The 18,394-nt window shown below is 45.5% G+C and overlaps 1 protein-coding gene across 18 annotated transcripts in view; it reads left to right on the top strand.

The window, feature by feature from the left end:
• Nucleotides 1–18,394, top strand: part of LRRC56 (leucine rich repeat containing 56) — a 161,194-nt gene that overhangs the window by 72,779 nt on the left and 70,021 nt on the right. For 8 of the 18 annotated variants that reach the window (XM_065591963.1, XM_065591964.1, XM_008174918.4 and 5 more), the window contains one exon: nt 15,590–15,677. The exons of 5 other annotated variants lie outside the window; for them this stretch is intronic. In XM_065591963.1, coding sequence (XP_065448035.1) covers nt 15,590–15,677 — 88 coding nt within the window. Of the gene's footprint in view, nt 1–5,552; nt 5,766–13,071; nt 13,473–15,589; nt 15,678–18,394 lie in introns of those variants that run through there. 5 more of the 18 variants (XM_065591972.1, XM_008174920.4, XM_065591973.1 and 2 more) reach the window with 4 other exon arrangements.

Here is an 18,394-nt window from a genome sequence, read left to right as displayed (position 1 = left end):
CCATAACCCACTTTTTAACAAAACCCATCAGCTTATGAGCACATTCTACAAAAGTACAATCCTTAGACATTTTAAACTCTCTAAACTTAACTCTGTAAGATTCAGGAGTAACCTTGAACCGCCTTAACACAGAATCCTTAAACAGCGCATAATCTAAGGCTTCTTGTTCCCCCAAGTCATTGAATACCTCCCTGGCCTTTCCAGTCAGTCTGGTCAGCAGGACAGGCATTCGCTGACCCTCGGGGATCTGGTACAGATTGCAGAGGCGTTCAAAGGTAGACAAAAACTCCTCTATATCCTCAGTATCGTTGTAAATGGGACACATCCTTTCCCAGTTTTTCTCATGGCGGGGGGGAAGTGGAGCACCAGGTGGGGATGACTTTCTCCGCTCTTCCAGTACTTGGAGCTGAAGTCTGGCCGTCTCCTGTTCCATCCTGTGAGTCTCCTGTTCCATCCTGTGAGTCTCCTGCTCAGCAGCGAGCAGCTCTAGACGTCCCTTACGAGCTCTCTCATCAGCCTCCTTCTCTAATTCTGCTATTTTTTGCTTCTCCAGCAACCGAAGATCCGCTAGCTTCTGTTCATGCTCAAATTGCAGTTTACTTGTCACCCTTTGCATCCTAATTTTTTCTGCATCTTCTGCAGCCTCAGGTAAGGGCTGTGCTCTTGCCCCCTGATCACTGGCTATTAACAGATTTCTCAGTTCTTCCTTTGTAGCTTTCTTTCTAAAGCTTATCCTCTTTTCTGAACACAAATTTTCCAGGGCTTTTTTGCCAAGTCCCTCATATGCTCTTTGCTCTGCCATTGCAGCAGCTCTTTAACCAACAAAACTCTCAATCCCAAAATTCAAATTTGGATAGCGTGGGGTTCTGACCCAAAGCTTAATTGACCTGGTTCTGTGGATCCTGCCGACTACGCCACTGTGACAATGCGGTTCTGGCGGAACCCACCTGAGAGTGCCAACTCAGGACAAATTGCTCAAATAGGGCAGTTACAGCCCAAGGCTGGGGTTTTTTCCACCTCTAAGGCAAACCAAACCAGCCAGACTAGGAGAACTTCGGTCTCATCCCTTGACTAACCGCAAGTCTCACAAGCAATCTCCTTAGACACTCCAGTTTCCCAATATTACCACCAGTGCCACTCGTTATGGGGACAAATGGTTATGAAAACCAATACCCCAGTAAAAGAAAAAAGGTTCTCCTGATCCCAAAGGACCAAGCCCCAGACCCAGGTCAATATACAAATCGGATCTTCCCCACAAATCACGCTGTTGCCAATCCTTCAGAATCTAAAATCTAAAGGTTTATTCATAAAAGGAAAAAGATAGAGATGAGAGTTAGGATTGGTTAAATGGAATCAATTACATACAGTAATGGCACAGTTCTTGGTTCAGGCTTGCAGCAGCGATGGAATAAACTGCAGGTTCAAATCAAGTCTCTGGAATACATCCCCCGCTGGGATGGGTCCTCAGTCCTTTGTTCAAAGCTTCAGCTTGTAGCAAAGTTCCTCCAGAGGTAAGAAGCAGGATTGAAGACAAGATGGAGATCAGGCATCAGCCTTATATAGTCTTTTCCAGGTGTAAGAACACCTCTTTGTTCTTAAATTACAGCAACATGGAGTCTGGAGTCACATGGGCCAGTCCCTGCATACTTTGCTGAGGTACAAGGCGTATCTGCCTTCTCTCAATGGGTCCATTGTATAGCTGATGGTCCTTAATGGGCCATCAAGCAGGCTAGGCAGAGCTAATCTCAGTTTGTCTGGGATGTCACCCAGAAGCATAGCATAAGTTTGCCATACAGACAGTATAGAGCCAATATTCATAACTTCGACTACAAAACTGATACATACATATAGACAGCATAATCATAACCAGTAAACCATAACCTTGTCCTAGACACCCCATTTGACCCCCTTTACACCAGATTTGGGTGCCACTACAGGACTTTGGTTGCAACAATGATCTATATGGTCCCAGTTTATGTCAATAACGTCACAGTTGTCTTTTGCCGTCTTACACAAAAGCCACTGTATGCTGTTGTGGGTAATAATCTAATAACACATCTTTCTTTACTATATTGTAGGACGTAGGTATAAATATAGATACATAAAAGAACGCAAATTTGTCCCTGCATCTTTCTGTTTGTTCGCTTAAAGAAGGTAGATTTCCAGGGGGGCGCTGAGTAATTTTTTTTCTGAAAAGGGGGCGGTAGGCCAAATAAGTTTGGGAACCTCTGATCTAGATGTTGCCTAGTCTAATAGGGTTGAGAGTTTAGACTGCGTGCTTATATTTTCTTTTCTTTTGATAAACACTCTGACTTTTTGCCTATCACTTAATATCACTTAAAATCTACCTGTTATAGTCAATACATTTGTTTAATTGTTTATCTTTACCAGAGAGTATGTATGAAGTGTGGGGCAAATCTACTCAGGTTGGCAAAAGCTGGTGTATGTCCATTTTCCATTGTTGAAGTGGTGAACCAATTAATAAATTTGCACTGCCCATCCTGAGCAGTGCAAGACAGTATATTCCTGTGGTCCAGTGCTGGGCACTGGGGGAATTTGGCTGGTGCCTTTCTCTGTGTGATTCATGGGTGGGTCTGGGAGCAATCATGCAATCTAGCTGGGTGTGGGGCTCCACATGCTGTTGTGCTGAGTTATCACAACTCCTGGAGGGGTTGCTGCTGGTCAATAGCAAGGCATTGTGAGAGGCAGCCCAGGCTGGGGAGAGTTCAGGGGGCACAGTCCCAGGCTGCACCCCGTAGGGATCCCATCACAATTTCCATTTCTGATACTGTCAAGGTTTGTGTGTATGATCTTTACAGCCGAAAGGAAACATTTTACTTGTCTTGATTTTTATTGATCTTGCTCCACTACCTTGCCTGATAAATTGCAGTAGTGTTTTGCTCTGCAAAGTGATATACACATATTCAGAAGTGGTTGTTACACCCCAATTTCTCTACAGCAATGGAAGTATTTCATGTGCTATATGCTCATTCTCTTGGGAGAAAAGAATATATCGGAGGGTCCTGCATCTACAGATTGAATTCTTACTGAACTGACTAAATACTTTCCTTTTTTTGCTTGGCTGAAAGTTTGCTTCTGAGTTGTAAACAAAATAAGTTTGACAAGAAAGGTACAGATGGAGCAAACAAGTGCAAAATCTTGATGAACTATTATAAGTGCGGTAAAGGTCTAGAAGAAGGAGAGAGAGGGAATTGGCTTCATTGGGATCTTATGACTCTCTGCTCTAGTGTAGCTCACTATGGATGTTAACATGACTAACACTATGGGGAAGGAATCTCTGTGCCAAGACCCCATTTAGTCTCAAGACTTTTTCTTTTATCCATTTTTACCAATTTTTTTAATACTGTTAGAAAGTATAGTGAAAGCTTGCATCTGTTGTAATAGAGTGTTTATCCTGCTGCTTAGAAAACTTCTGACTTTGCGCACTGAAAACATCCTGACAAAAATCTTGTTCATTTTTTTCATAAATCAGATTTTGATTTTTCAGTCATGTCTGCTTAGCTAATATATCATAACAACAAATTAAAAATTCTTATCATTTCATGAGTTGGTTGCCTCAATGTTGTATCACTCTAGCCTTAACTACTTGGTAGGGTAAGCAAGGTAAAGAATCATTGCATAACAAGTAGATCTTTTGGTATATCTTTTGGTGTATCTACCCATGGGGAGAGGGAGAATCTTTAAAACAAATTAAAAACAAAAACTGATATAAAAATGTATATCTCTTCCTCATCCATTCCAGCAAAAACCTTGAATGTTGTATACAATTAAAATTGAGAATTTATTACAGAAAATGTAAGACCTGATATTGGGAGATGCTCAGCACCTCTTGAAAGGTCCTGAGTGCCGTAAATTTCTTTTGAAGTCATTGGTCATTGAGGGTTCTCAGCAACTCAGCATGGAAAATACGCTGTTCAGTAGTTAAGCATTTAAGCTCCAATCCTGCAAATTGCTCCTAAGGTTCCATCCTCATCCTAAACTCTGCCACCAGTACCCTCTCCTACTCTCCACATAAAGGCCAGGAAACACTCCATTCCCACCTATCTTCCTTCCATCCACACTCTTGATTATATGTTGGAGGCCCAGCTTAACCGCTCAGTATCAGCTGGAAGGGAGAGTAGGTAATGCATATGCATAAGGTGGCAGAATGAAAGTTAGTGTAGCGATGCTGGGTGTTTCCAGCCTGTACGTGGGGGGCAGATGGTGGACAGAGGAAAGGTTCATAATGGAAACTTAACTGAGAATTTCCTGACTTTGTATTGTGTAAATTCTCAATTATAAAGTTCTAGTAAATTTAATTTTAAGAAGAATAAATTATTAGCCTTATAGAAACATTAACATTTTTTGTGGGGGAGTTTAAGCTACAGTTGGAAACATGAGCTTAGAATATCTGTGAAAAGCAAAAAAACCATGAATGGACATGACTCCAGTATTTGCATACAGGTATAGTATTTAGTCAGAAAATAAGCTCACCATTAAGGGATTCTTAAATTTGTCAAATTAAGCAGGACCGGCAGAACAAACGTGCTTGGAAAAGCTTCTGTGACAACTGTACACAACTTGCTCTTCAAGACTTTGTATAACGTCTCTGCTTTTAGAGGAGTGCGTGAAAAATCTGAGGAATAGCGAAAATATTTGTTGTATGCACTAGTATTAAACAAATGTTACATGCCACTGCCAGTTAAGGAATTTATATAGAGAGGTTGCAAGAGGGACTAGAATCTAATTTCCTAGCATTTCCAGGTGACTGTTTTGGCAGATGAGAAGCACTGCCAGATCAGAAAAGTTTTATTTTATGTTGTTTTATTATATTTTAACTCAGAACTCTGTAAAATATGTATTGCCTTTACTTGTCATTAGGAAGAATAGCTTTCTAAACTAGTGCAAACTTTACCATTAAATCCCTGTCAGCCCCTTCTGGTGATAGGAGTGGTGCATAAGACACCATGGAGTATTTTGCTAAAAATACTGGTGGTTTAGATTACTAATTGTCCCTACAGTTTCACGTGGGAAAATGCTTTGAGCCGTTTGTTCTTTAGGGAGGAGGCACAGAGATGTCAAGTGAACTTTGTGTCTCTCTGTTATACTAACAATACATCAGTACTCAAGGAATTGCAAAGTACTTTTCACAGAAATCTCTCCTTATAAATAAATAGTACATGCTCAGAAATTCATTTGTTTAACCTCTGATGTATAGAAAACTTAGGCAGCCCATAGGATTTGCTCGGCTGGATCAGACTATTGGGTCATTTAATTAAGCATCCCACATCAGAAAGGGATTAATATCTGATTCTTCAGAAAGTAACCTCCTCTGCCCATAAAATACCTAGTTTTTTTGGTTTCAGAGTAGCAGCCGTGTTAGTCTGTATCCGCAAAAAGGAGTACTCTAAGGTGCCACAAGTACTCCTAGTTTTTTTGTGCAGTGCTTTATGTGGATGTGGGATGGGGAATTCTTTCCTGATACAAACAGATGATAATTTTATCCCCTGAGGCACGAGTTTTGATTTCTTTAAATTTATCTTTTCTCACAGTGATCATGAATTCATCCAGCCATCTTTCAAAACCAGCTGTTAGACCAGGTTGTCACCCCTTTCTGCCTGCTTTGGCTGGGACAAAGCAGCTGAAAACAACTGAAGATTCCTTTGGTGTGAAGGGATCCTCAGGGGGCATAGAGCCTGCATATCTAGCTTTATGCCCTTCCCCTTCCTGGCTCCTGGCACAGTAGGCAATACTGGAGAAAAGAGGTATGGCAAGAGTGACTCTGTGCTCCAGCAATTCCTTGCTACCAAAATGTCTGTTAGAGCTGTGGACAGCCATAACTTTGAGCAGCCCTGAGGCATCTCTAATTTATGCCAAAAACTGTTTCGGCTCCTGGCTGGCCCCAAGAACAAAGAGGTACAAAAATGACTTAGATCCAGTTTTACCCCACTCTCCACTTTCATCTGCACCAAACATTTCTCTGCCCCAGCTGAGATCTTGCTCATAGTGCTTGAGCTTTACTTATTATACTTACACTATATTTATAGCAGTAAATTCCACAGGTTGTCTGTATACTGTGTTGTGATGCTCTCCTCAGGGCAGCCCAGAACTATGAGCCATTGTGTTACCCCTCTGCCTTATCAAGAATGAGCTTTGCTAGAGATTACACTGTGTCAGCTTCCTGCCACATTAGTCTGTCTGGTTCCCCTGCAAAATCCTCAAGACTCTGCCAGCCTAAACCTTGCTTTGCAAGTAGTAATCAGCAAACCCGAGTTCCTCAGAGATGTGTCTCTGTACTCTCCAGTACCTCTCATTGAGCACTCACAGAAATTACTAAATTCACTGCCTCCGGAGAAACAGTATACAATCAGGTTTCAGAATGGTAGCCGTGTTAGTCTGTATCAGCAAATACAACGAGGAGTCCTTGTGGCACCTTAGAGACTAAAAATTTATTTGGGCATAAGCTTTCGTGGGCTAAAACCCACTTCATCAGATGCATGGAGTGAAAAATACAGTAAGCAGTATATATATTACAGCACAGGAAAAGATGGGAGTTGCCTTACCAAGTATGTGGGGGTCTGTGCTAACGAGGCCAATTCACTCAAGGTGGACGTCACCCATTCCCAACAGTTGACAAGAAGGTGTGAATATCAACAGAGGGAAAATTACTTTTTGTAGTGATCCAGCCACTCCCAGTCTTTATTCAGGCTGCAAATTAATTCCAGTTCTGCAGTTTCTCATTGAAGTCTGTTTTTGAAGTTTTGTTGTTGAAGAATTGCCACTTTTAAGTCTGTTATTTAGTGACCAGGGAGATTGAAGTGCTCTCCTACTGGTTTTGGAATGTTACAATTCTTGATGTCTGATTTGTGTCCATTTATTCTTTTGTGTAGCGACTGTCCGGTTTGGCCAATGTACATGGCAGAGGGGCATTGCTGCCACATGATGGCATATATCACATTGGTAGATGTGCAAGTGAACGAGCCCCTGATGGTGTGGCTGATGTGGTTAGGTCCTATGATGGTGTCCCTTGAATAGATATGCGGACAGAGTTGGCAATGGGGTTTGTTGCAGGGATTCATTCCTGGGGTAGTGTTTTTGTTGTGTGGTGTGTAGTTGCTGGTGAGTATTTGCTTCCAATTGGGGGGCTGTCTGTAAGCGAGGAGTGGCCTGTGTCCCAGGGTCTGTGAGAGTGAGGGATTGTCCTTCAAGACAGGTTGTAGATCCTTCATGATGCGCTGGAGAGGTTTTAGTTGGGGGCTGTAGGTGACAGCTAGTTAGGGTGACCAGATCAGTGACAGGAAATATCGGGACGCGCGGGGACGGGGCGGAGCAAAAAAAAAAAAAAAAGCTGTTTTGCAGGTGCTGGGGGAATTAGCAGGCCCCGGCCGCGCCATGGCCGCTGCCTGCCCCCCCCCCCAGGGTCCCGGGCACATGTGGCACGTCTCGCCACTCCGCGGGGAAGGAGCCGCTGGAGGGAGAGGCGCGGGGCTCCGGACCCCAGCAGCGGCGCGGGAGAGCGGCTTAGGGCCGCGCGAGTGGGCACATAAAGTTTATCGGCCGGGGGGGATCCCGGCTGCCTCCTTGCCCTGCCCTGTAGGGGGGTAGCATCCCCGACCCGCGCCAGCATGTCTCGCCGCCTGCCGCAGGCCAGGTAAGGAGCCGAGTCCCTCCCTCCCCCCTCGTCCTGGCTCCTCAGCTGAGCGGCATTCCTCCTCCCTCCCAGGCTTGCAGCTGGAATGCCAGCACAAGCCTGGAGGGAGGGGGTGGTGGTCGGCTTCCAGTTCTGGAGCTGGTGAGTACGGGCACTGGGCGGGCAAGGGGGCTGCTCCCCCAGGAGGGCGACGGGGGGGAGGGGGGCTCAGCTGAGGAGCCAGGACGAGGGGGGAGGGGTCGACTCCGCTCTTTACCTGGCCTGCAGCGGCCAGCGCAACATGCTGGCAAGGGGCGGGGACGCTACCCCCCTACAGGGGCGAGGAGCTGGCCGGGTTCCCCTCCAAGCCGATAAACTTTACATGGCCACTTGTGCGGCCCCGAGCCGGTCTCCCTCGCTGCTGCCAGGGTCCGGAGCCCCCCCATCTACCTCCTGGGGGAGCAGCCCCCTTGCCAGCCCCCCTTGCCTGCCTGGTGCCCGTACTCACAAGCCGCAGGAACTGGAAGCCGGCCACCACCCGCTCCCTCCAGGCTTGCCCCGCTATTACAGCAGCAAGCCTTGGAGGGAGGAGGAATGCCACATGCTTGGGGAAGAGGCAGGGCCAGGGTGGGGATTTGGGGAGGGAGCCACTGGGGGAAGGAGGGGGGCGAGAGCCCTTCCGGGAGGGCGCACATCGGTCGGGACGCAGGACAAACAAGCAAATATTGGGACAGTCCCGATAAAATCGGGACGTCTGGTCACTCTATGGCTAGTGGCGTTCTGTTACTTTCTTTGTTGGGCCTGTCCTGTAGTAGGTGACTTCTGGGTACCCTTCTGGCTCTGGAGGGATAGCTCAGTGGAGGGGGAGGGATAGCTCAGTGGTTTGAGCATTGGCCTGCTAAACCCAGGGTTGTGAGTTCAATCCTTGAGGGGGCCACTTGGGGATCTGGGGCAAAATCAGTACTTGGTCCTGCTAGTGAAGGCAGGGGGCTGGTCTCGATGACCTTTCAAGGTCCCTTCCAGTTCTAGGAGATAGGATATCTCCATTAATTTCTAATTTCTATTTGTCAGTCTGTTTCTTCACTTCACCAGCTGGGTATTGTAGTTTTAAGAACGCTTGATAGAGATCCTGTTGGTGTTTGTCTCTGTCTGAGGGATTGGAGCAAATGCGGTTGTATCTTAGAGCTTAGCTGTAGACAATGGATTGTGTGATGTGGTCTGGATGAAAGCTGGAGGCATGTAGGTAAGTATAGCGGTCAGTCGGTTTCCAGTGGTGTTTATGTGACCATCACTTATTTGCACTGTAGTGTCCAGGAAGTGGATCTCTTGTGTGGACTGGTCCAGGCTGAGGTTGATGGTGGGGTGGAAATTGTTGAAATCCTGGTGGAATTCCTCAAGGGTCTCCTTCCTGTGGGTCCAGATGATGAAGATGTCATCAATTTAGTGCAAGTAGAGCAGGGCCGCTAGGGGATGAGAGCTGAGGAAGTGTTGTTCTAAGTCAGCCATAAAAATGTTGGCATACTGTGGGGCCATGCGGGTACCCATAGCAGTGCCGCTGACTTGAAGATATAAATTGTCCCCAAATCTGAAATAGTTGTGGGTGAGGACAAAGTTCAGCCACCAGGTTTGCCATGACATTATCGGGGATACTGTTCCTGGTGGCTTGTAGTCCATCTTTGTGTGGAATGTTGGTGTAGAGAGCTTTTTGGTTAGTCTCTGGTGCCACAAGGACTCCTAGTTGTTTCTACATTCATAGTGACTAGGGTAGTGTTTTCTGGAAGATCACCCCCCTTGTAAGTACTCTCACACTTCTTATCACACTGTCTGTACTCGGCTAGCTTGATTATCACTTCAAAAGTTTTTTTTTCTCTTAATTAATTGGCCTCTCACAGTTGGTAAGACAACTCCCACCTGTTTATGCTCTCTGTATGTGTGTATATATATCTCCTCATTATATGTTCCATTCTATATGCATCCGAAGAAGTGGGCTGTAGTCCACGAAAGCTTATGCTCTAATAAATTTGTTAGTCTCTAAGGTGCCACAAGTACTCCTGTTCTTCTTTTTGCGGATACAGACTAACACGGCTGTTACTCTGAAACAATGGATTGTAGTTTCCTCAGGAATTCAGTGGTGTATACAGTCAGTTGGTTTAACTGAGGACTCACATTTAATTCAGTATAACAGGAGTAAGATGGTTTATAGTAAAATTATAATTAAGTTTATTAACAAAGAATAGACATTTAAGTGATACTAAGCAGAGGTAAGAGAAACAGAAAATGGTTACAAACAAAACATAAAAACACATGCTTTCCATCCAGTGTCTAAGTCTTAACTTTAGCAAGTTTGACAAAGTGAGAATGTTCTTAATGTTTTCTCTGAATACTCTATGGGTACCTCAGTTTTCCCCTATGCATTTCTTAAGTATCTAGGTGGTGGGATAAGGGTGTGTGATTGTTGCAGAGCCCTAGAGGGCCAGTGTGAGCTGTCTGCACAGAGAATGGCTGACACCCTGTCTCCTGGCAACTGATGGCCTGGACCCCTCGCCCTGCAAGGTGCCAACTAAAGGTGTTGGAGAACAAAGAGATCAGGTGGCCTCCTTGCCCAGGAAAGAGACAAAGGCCAGAAGAGGGGCTGGAGGGGGATTCAATTTGGAGCTGGCTGGGGAAACGGAGAGAGGCCCAGCACCGGGGACTGGGTTCCCTACCCCCCAAGATGGACCTGACTGAGGGGTCCTGTTGTCTGTACCTACAAGCTCTATTTTGGACTGTATTCCTGTCTTCTAATAAATCTTCTGTTTTTCTGGCTGGCTGAGAGTCACAGTGAATTGCAGGAAGTGGGGGGTGCAGGGCCCTGACTCCCCTACATTCTGTGACAGCAAGCTATATTTTTCTCTAAAACAGTTTCTCATTTACAGCAGCTCCTGTCCTTCAGGCCAGGAGGATCACCCAATCTCATGCTCAGAGGGTGCTGTTCCCTGTGTACCCTAAGTGATAGATAACTAAAGGGTTCTCTTCCTTTCTTTTCATAGTCCAGTAAGATTTTGAAAAATATTCTTTGAAAAGTAAACCCAGACAAAGTTCCTCTTCCCTGCTGGGTTGTAGATGCCATGCTGTCTTCCTCATCCTTTGGTCAACTTTTTTTTCCAATTGGCTTAATCACTTTGTTTACTTTAGATGTAATTGCACTTCCAGTGTCTCTGGCCTCACCTTGCTCAATTTACATTGGAGACACAGGCAAACAGCTGAAACAACTTTCCTTTGTCTAGGGCAGGCTAGAATATATTTCCAACATGCATATTATATTCTTTATCCACAACCCATACATACATCATGCATTGATATTCTTGCCCAGTGTGTCACCAATTTACATATGATACCTTAGAAGACACCTTTTGGACACCTATTATGACAACAAAAACAACGAGGAGTCCTTGTGGCACCTTAGAGACTAATAAATTTATTTGGGCATAAGCTTTTGTGGGCTAGAACCCACTTCATCAAATGCAGGAAGTGAAAAATACAGGAGCAGGTCTAAATACATGAAAGGATGGGGGTTGCTTTACCTCACACTTGGTAAAGCAACCCCCATCCTTTCATGTATTTATACCTGCTCCTGTAATTTTCACTTCATACATCTGATGAAGTGGGTTCTAGCCCACGAAAGCTGATGCCCAAATAAAATTATTAGTCTCTAAGGTGCCACAAGGACTCCTCGTTGTTTTTGCTGATACAGACTAACATGGCTACCACTCTAAAAACCTGTCACCATGCAAATTATGACAACAGTGTGTGTCAGGCCTGATATGAATTACAGTATAGTGGGCCCTCTGCCAGTGGGTATTGAGGGGCTCTTAGCATTTCATTTTATTTGTTCTAAATTTTCTCCCTTTTAATTTTGTTGAGTGTCTCCATGTTCTCATATTATGGGCCAGGCCAGCCTAAAAAGGAGAGAGACTGGTGAGTGTTCAGTATGATCTTCATAATTTTGAATGTCACCATGAAATCCCTTCCCCAACTCTTCTCCTTTACAGGCTCCATAATTCTAGTTGATATGAAAGGCGCTTCATATTCCAACTACTTTAATATTCCATGAAAAATGCCTTTGGAATAGGAATTCCTCCAACTATTCTTCTTCACTAACTTCTTTCCCACAACTCAACTGCCCTCTTTAACTGCCCTCTCTGCCTTCTGTTTGCTAAAGAGCTTATATGCAGTGTTGTTGTAGCCGTGTTGGTTCAAAGATTAGGTATCTAAAAGGGTGTCATAAGGAGGAGGGAGAAAACTTGTTCACCTTAGCCTCTAAGGATAGAACAAGAAGCAATGGGCTTAAACTGCAGCAAGGGAGGTTTAGGTTGGACATTAGGAAAAAGTTCCTAACTGTCAGGGTGGTTAAACACTGGAATAAATTGCCTAGGGAGGTTGTGGAATCTCCATCTCTGGAGATATTTAAGAGTAGGTTAGATAAATGTCTATCAGGGATGGTCTAGACAGTATTTGGTCCTACCATGAGGGCAGGGGACTGGACTCGATGAACTCTCGAGGTTCCTTCCAGTCCTAGTATCTATGAATCTATGAGACAAGGTAGGTGAGGGAGTATCTTTAATTGGACCAACTTCTGTTGGTGAGAGAGACAAGTTCAGAGCTCTTCTTCAGGTCTGGGAAACATACTCCGAGTGTCACAGCTAAATACATGGTGAAACAAATTGTTTAGCATAAGATTTTAGGGAACCATTCAAGGTGAAGTGACCCGTTAACACCCCTCCAGGAGGGAAAGGAAGTGGGAGGGAAAGGCAGCTGCAGAGGGAGGGAGTTGTTAGTGGGTTATAGATTGTTGTAATAAGCCATAAATCCATTTTCTTTATTCAGTCCGTGATTTGTGTGTAGCAAAGTTATGAGTTTAAGCTTCCAACCTCATCTTTAGAAGGTGTTGTGCGGGTTTCCTTTGAGGAGGAAAACTGATAGGTCAGATATAAAGTGATCGCTTCACCCGCAGGTGAAGATGCTCTTTTTAATAAACTTGCATACTCTTCCTGTGGTAACAGTGTCACTTGCAAGGGGCTTACCTGCTCTGCTGCTGTCTGTCATGCCAGGTACTCCTTCCTCATTGTTGCCTGTTGTACCAGGTATGTCATGAGGTTGGTTCTATGGTGATTTTAGTAAAACATGAGCAAATCAAGGAAGCTCAGCTGAGCTGATGGAGTTAAGAACAGGGAGCCAAACAGTTAAAGTATTTGGAAGAGTCTCATGAGCATGTTAAATAATAAAGAAATAGATACTCACATGAGCACAATATGCTTCCCCTCTCCTCCCCTCCCTCCCTCCCACTTAGTCTGCATGTTACTGGCTGGACACACTTGGCCTGGAGCCATAGGTGTAATGATGCTGTCTGTGGCAAGCTTCTCTCAGAGCCCTACGCAGAGCAGAAATCTAAGGGGCTTTTTGAGCTGAAATCTGAGCAGGAGTTAATGATGCTAAAAACAACGGCTCCAGCAGAGGCCTGTCAATAGATTTTACTGCATAGCCACAACAAAGGGGAGTCAACAGCAGCACCACTCCTAAGAGAGTCCTGGTGGAGGAGAGGCTGGGAAGCTGTGCAGAGGAAATGCCAGAGGACTGAAGGGAGTCCTTTTCTGCAGATCTTTGAATCTACTCAGTTTACAGGCCTCCTCTGTGAATTGCCACAATCTCCTCCTCATTGAGAGAAGGATCAGAAATGCTAAAGCAGCTGAGCTTCCTAATCCAGTTTTACCCTTCCGTGGGACTGTCTAAGGGAGGATGGCATCTAGCACTAAACCAGTAGGTGCCCAAATCATGTCATCTGTTGGAAAAGCTTACTGCAACCGTGAGTGGAGCAGCGAGGAATTTCTGATTTATTTTGAGGATAATGTTTCTTGGATTTGAAGGAAACTACCTCCATGGAAGCAGGGCAGTTTCTGTGGGAGACGAATATGAGTGCTTCTATGTGGTGGTTGTGGCAGGCACACTCACTGAGGTTCTGGATGTGCTTAGGGAGCTTTAGGCTAGCGCTTTACGCCTTTTTACCTCTTGCCTAATAAAATCTAGTGGGAACAAAATACATTCTATATATTTTATTGGACCCAGTGCTCTTAAAACTGTAGTTTAAAAATCAGTTTAACAAATACTTAAAACTCAGTTTTGTATTAATACCGTGTTCTCTTTTAATGAAGAAAATGATTAGATGCACTAGGACTGAGTTTGATCCCCTCTCTGTAAGTGGACATGGCCCATTAAAGTTAACCGTGTTGTGTCCACTTACATCACATCTCAATTTGACCCAGTAAGTGGGAATATTGTAATTCCCACATCTCTGTGTTAAGTGTCTAAAGATATTTCGACACTTAACTCCCATTTAAATCAATGGGAATTAGGTAGCCAAATACCTTTTGAAGATCAGGGATTACATGCTTGTGTTTTTTCCCAAAACACATAAATAGAGGTGGACTCACACATATTGTCTTCCCATAAATCATTTCCCCGCCATTAATGTTATTCTCCGGATTAAAACAAAATAAACAAAGTACGCTGTAACTTTTTTAATGTTAAAATTTCTCCTATACATGGGAACCAATTGCTTTCTGCTCCCCCATCCTCTTCTTAATACAGGGGCAAAGGACAACCCAGATTGTATAAAGCAGAATGCCCATATGCCTGTGCATGCTGACTGTTGGAGCTTTTGGTTGTTTTGAGCCTGATCCAGTAGTGTTACCATATGTCCGGATTTTCCTGGACATGTCTGGCTTTTTGGTCCTCAAATCCCCATCTGGGAGGAATTTCCAAAAAGCCAAACGTGTCCGGGAAAATAGGGAGGCATGGTAAGGGGACCCCGAGTGCTAGTGGCTGCAGCAAAACTTATAACTCCTGCGATCTGCTGATCTGTCAGGGCACAGAGGTGGCGGGTGGCATCCGAGCACGCAGCCGCCTCCTCCCTGGGCTCCAACTTTCCCGGCTCCCGCCGCTCTCCACTGCGCACTGGGGCCGAAGCAACTTCCCCAGCGCAGCAGCAGCCGGAGCCTGGGGAGGAGGGAGCTGCGCGCTCGGATGCCGCCCGCCGCCTCTGTGCCCCGGCAGATCGGGGGAGTTGTAAGTTTTGCTGCAGCCGCTCACACTCGGGGTCCCCCGAGCGTCTTTTGCCTGAGCGCTGCCGGCTTCATGGTTTGAAGGAGGGGGCGGAGTTGGGGCGGGGACTTTGGGGAAGGGGTTGGAATGGGGGTCGGGAGGGGGAGGGGGCAGGGAAGGGGCGGAGTTGGGAAGGGGCGGGGCTGGGGCCCCGTGGAGTGTCCTCTTTTTTCAGTGTTGAAATATGGTAACCCTATGATCCAGTGAGGTATTGCGTGCCTCTTGCAAAGTATGGAATGCATTCAGTTCGTATTATTTAGCACTTCACAGGATTTAGCTCTTTGACTAAGATCTTCAGAAGTGACTAAATATTTTGGGTGCCCAACTTTATAAAGGAGCCTGATTTTCAGGCCCCATTAAGAATTTCACATTGGGCACTTAAAATCACTAGGCACTTTTTACAGTTTTTTTTCCTAAGAGTGTAAACAGCATGACTATGAAAAAAATATTATATTAATCTCAGTATATACATGTCCTTGATTACAGTACGAATCAAGAGCAAAATTCATCCTGTGCAGAGTCCTAGCACAAAGCTTATGTAGTAGTTAAAACCACAAAATAATGCTTCAGTTAGACTTAATTAGTGTGTAGGTCTTGTGCTGGGTCTCAGTGCAAGGGTGAATTTCACCCTGAGTGCAGATTTTTTTGTCACTGTAAACACTGCAAGTGTTACATGCAATCCAGAGTGATTTGAAACTACTGGAAGAAAGGCCATAGTGATATGGAGAACATGCTGCCAAAGTACTGGTTGGAAGCATTTCCACACCCTGTCACCGGCCTTACTCTCTGCGAGTTCACATCTATTTCTTCTTATCTTTACAGAAAGTGCTGACAGGGGTAGATGATCTTCAGCAAGTGAAGGCCCTAGAGATGCATGTGGACACGAGAGAGAACAGCTTGGGAAACTTTGGTGAGAAAACACTTCATCCTGTACTTAATCTCTCACCATTTTATTTATTTTGGCGTGAAGAAGAAGCATGCTGAACATGAGGGGCTGATGGCTCAGAAAGCAGTGGAATGTATGAAATACAGTCTTGTTAGAGATTTTCTTAAAACACAGGCATCAGTCAGCATCTTATCAGCTTTTTACTGTGAAGAGCTGAATAGAACCATAAATATTATATGTAAATGGGATGAACAATACCAGTTCAATTTCAGATCCATTCAGTTTGCGCTACTTGTTGCTGGGCGATAAGATTTAGCTGATTTTGTTTTTCTGGTGTCTCATGCCTGATTTTATGCTGCTAGGATGAATAATGCTACATTCAAAGGAAAACAAATAGGAAAATTCCAGTCTAGTTTAATTACCACTATTCCTGGATGTGATTATTCAGAGACCTGTGAGCCAACTTCAAAATCACGAACTGCAGTAATCTTGAAGAGCTGCATTCAACACCCATAGTCTTTAAACTAGCGTGTGCAAGGTTTTCTGGTCCATTAAGGCTGCTTTATGCTATTGCAGGTGCACAAAACAGCCTAAACTCATCTTAACTGCCCAGTAGAAGATTTTACTTGTAAATGGAAATCTTCTGGTGGCGATAGGTCCATCCTTTCTGGGAGAAAGGGGGTACAGATAGGGGCATCTATGTTCCCTGGCTGGTGGAACAGCCCCCTGGGGCCATATGAAATGGGGTGAAAGGTAGTGCAATCCTGAGGCTGCTGATCAGATCAGGAGCTGCACAGTTCCAAGCTTTTTTGGCCACCTTTGCCTTCCCATTCATAGTCCTGCAAAATGCTCATCTTAGCCAGATCATGTGGTCAGTCCCTTTCTTCTTCAATCAATCTGTGGTAGTAGATGCAACAGAACTAATTTCCTCTTGTCCAGTTGTAATCATTGACAAGTCAAGTGACCAAGGTGTATCTATCTGCTATAGTGACTGGAAGATCCCAGCTCATGCTGGCCTAGTTTATTTTGCATAGAGTCAGTCTGTATCTGCTGTGACAAAGTTCCCCCTCTATCTTTGTGGGTCCTGCGCTTATTGGCGGATTTTCTTGCCTCAGAGATTCACCATGTGGGTTGGGGAACAGCCCAGAGACCTTCCCCTCTGGGAGAACCCACAGTCCAGGTCAATTGGGAGGTTTGGGGGGAACCCGGGCCTGCCCTCTACTCTGGGTTCCAGCCCAGGGCCCTGTGGACTGCAGCTGTCTATAGTGCCTCCTGTAACAGCTGCATGACAGCTACAACTCCCTGGGCTACTTCCCCATGGCCTCCTCCAAACACCTTCCTTATTCTCACCACAGGACCTTCCTCCTGGTGTCTGATAATGCTTGTGCTCCTCAGTCCTCCAGCATCACACCCTCTCACTCCTAGCTCCTTGCACATCTTGCTCCCAGCTCCTCACACTTACCCCACAAACTGAAGTGAGCTCCTTTTTAAAACCCAGGTGCCCTGATTAGCCTGCCTTAATTGATTCTAGCAGGTTCCTGATTACTCTAGTGCAGCCCCTGCTCTGGTCACTCAGGGAACAGAAAACTACTCATCCAGTGACCAGTATATTTGCCCTCTACCAGACTCCTGTACCCCACTGGTCTGGGTCTGTCACATATCCCTCCCCCCTGCTCAACGCCAAGGGGTTGGGCAGCTTGGGACGCCAGACAGTGCACATGTGACAAGCCATTGGTGTTGCCATGACCGCTCCCTGCTCTGTGTTGCACATGGAACTGGAAAGGTTGGAGGGATAAGAACCATCTGGTCACCCTTGTGTTCTTCTCCTTGTTCCGCTGCATCCATTGAAGAGGGGCATGGTCGGTTATGAGGACAAATCTGCGCCAGAGCAGGTAGTAGCGCAATATTTCCATGGCCCATTTTACAGCGAGGCATTCTCTCTCCACCACTGCATATTTTTGTTCCCTTGGAAGGAGTTTCCGACTGAGGTATAGAATTGGGTGTTCCTTCTCCCCGACCATCTGTGATAGAACAGCCCCCAACCCTACTTCCGATGCATCCGTCTGCAGGATAAACTCCTTGGTGAAATCAGAGGCTATCAGTACGGGGTTATTGTAGAGGGCAGTCCATAGGTCTCTGAATGCTTCCTCTGCTGCGTCAGACCATCTCACCAGATCAGGTCCACGGGCTTTCACTAGGTCTGTCAGGGGGCTTGCCCTTGCGGCAAAGTGGGGGATAAATCGTTGGTAATACCCCACCACACCTAGGAACGTCTGGACTTGTTTCTTGCGACTTGGTCGGGGCCAATTTTGGATGGCCTCTAACTTGTTCACTTGGGGTTTTACCAGACCTTTTCCCACAATGTAGCCAAGATATTTGGCCTCTGTAAATCCTACAGCGCACTTGGCAGGGTTTGCTGTAAGGCCAGCTTGTCTGAAGGTATCGAGGACTGCCTCCACCTTCTCCAGGTGGGTTTCCCAGTCTGGGGTATGAATGATCACACCGTCCAAGTAGGCAGCAGCATAACTGTTATGCGGGCGTAGTAGCTTGTCCATGATGCGCTGGAAGGTAGCTGGGGCCCCATGTAGTCCAAAAGGGAGGACAGTATATTGAAAGAGACCCTCTGGTGTAGAGAACACAGTCTTTTCCTTTGTGTCTTCTGCAAGGGGAATCTGCCAGTACTCCTTTGTCAAGTCTAGGGTAGTCAAGTACTGGGCATTACCCAGACGGTCCACTAGCTC

Source organism: Chrysemys picta, chromosome 4 (genome assembly GCF_011386835.1).
Source record: "Chrysemys picta bellii isolate R12L10 chromosome 4, ASM1138683v2, whole genome shotgun sequence".
Lineage (NCBI taxonomy): Eukaryota > Metazoa > Chordata > Testudines > Emydidae > Chrysemys > Chrysemys picta.
This window is presented reverse-complemented; position numbering and strand designations above follow the sequence as displayed.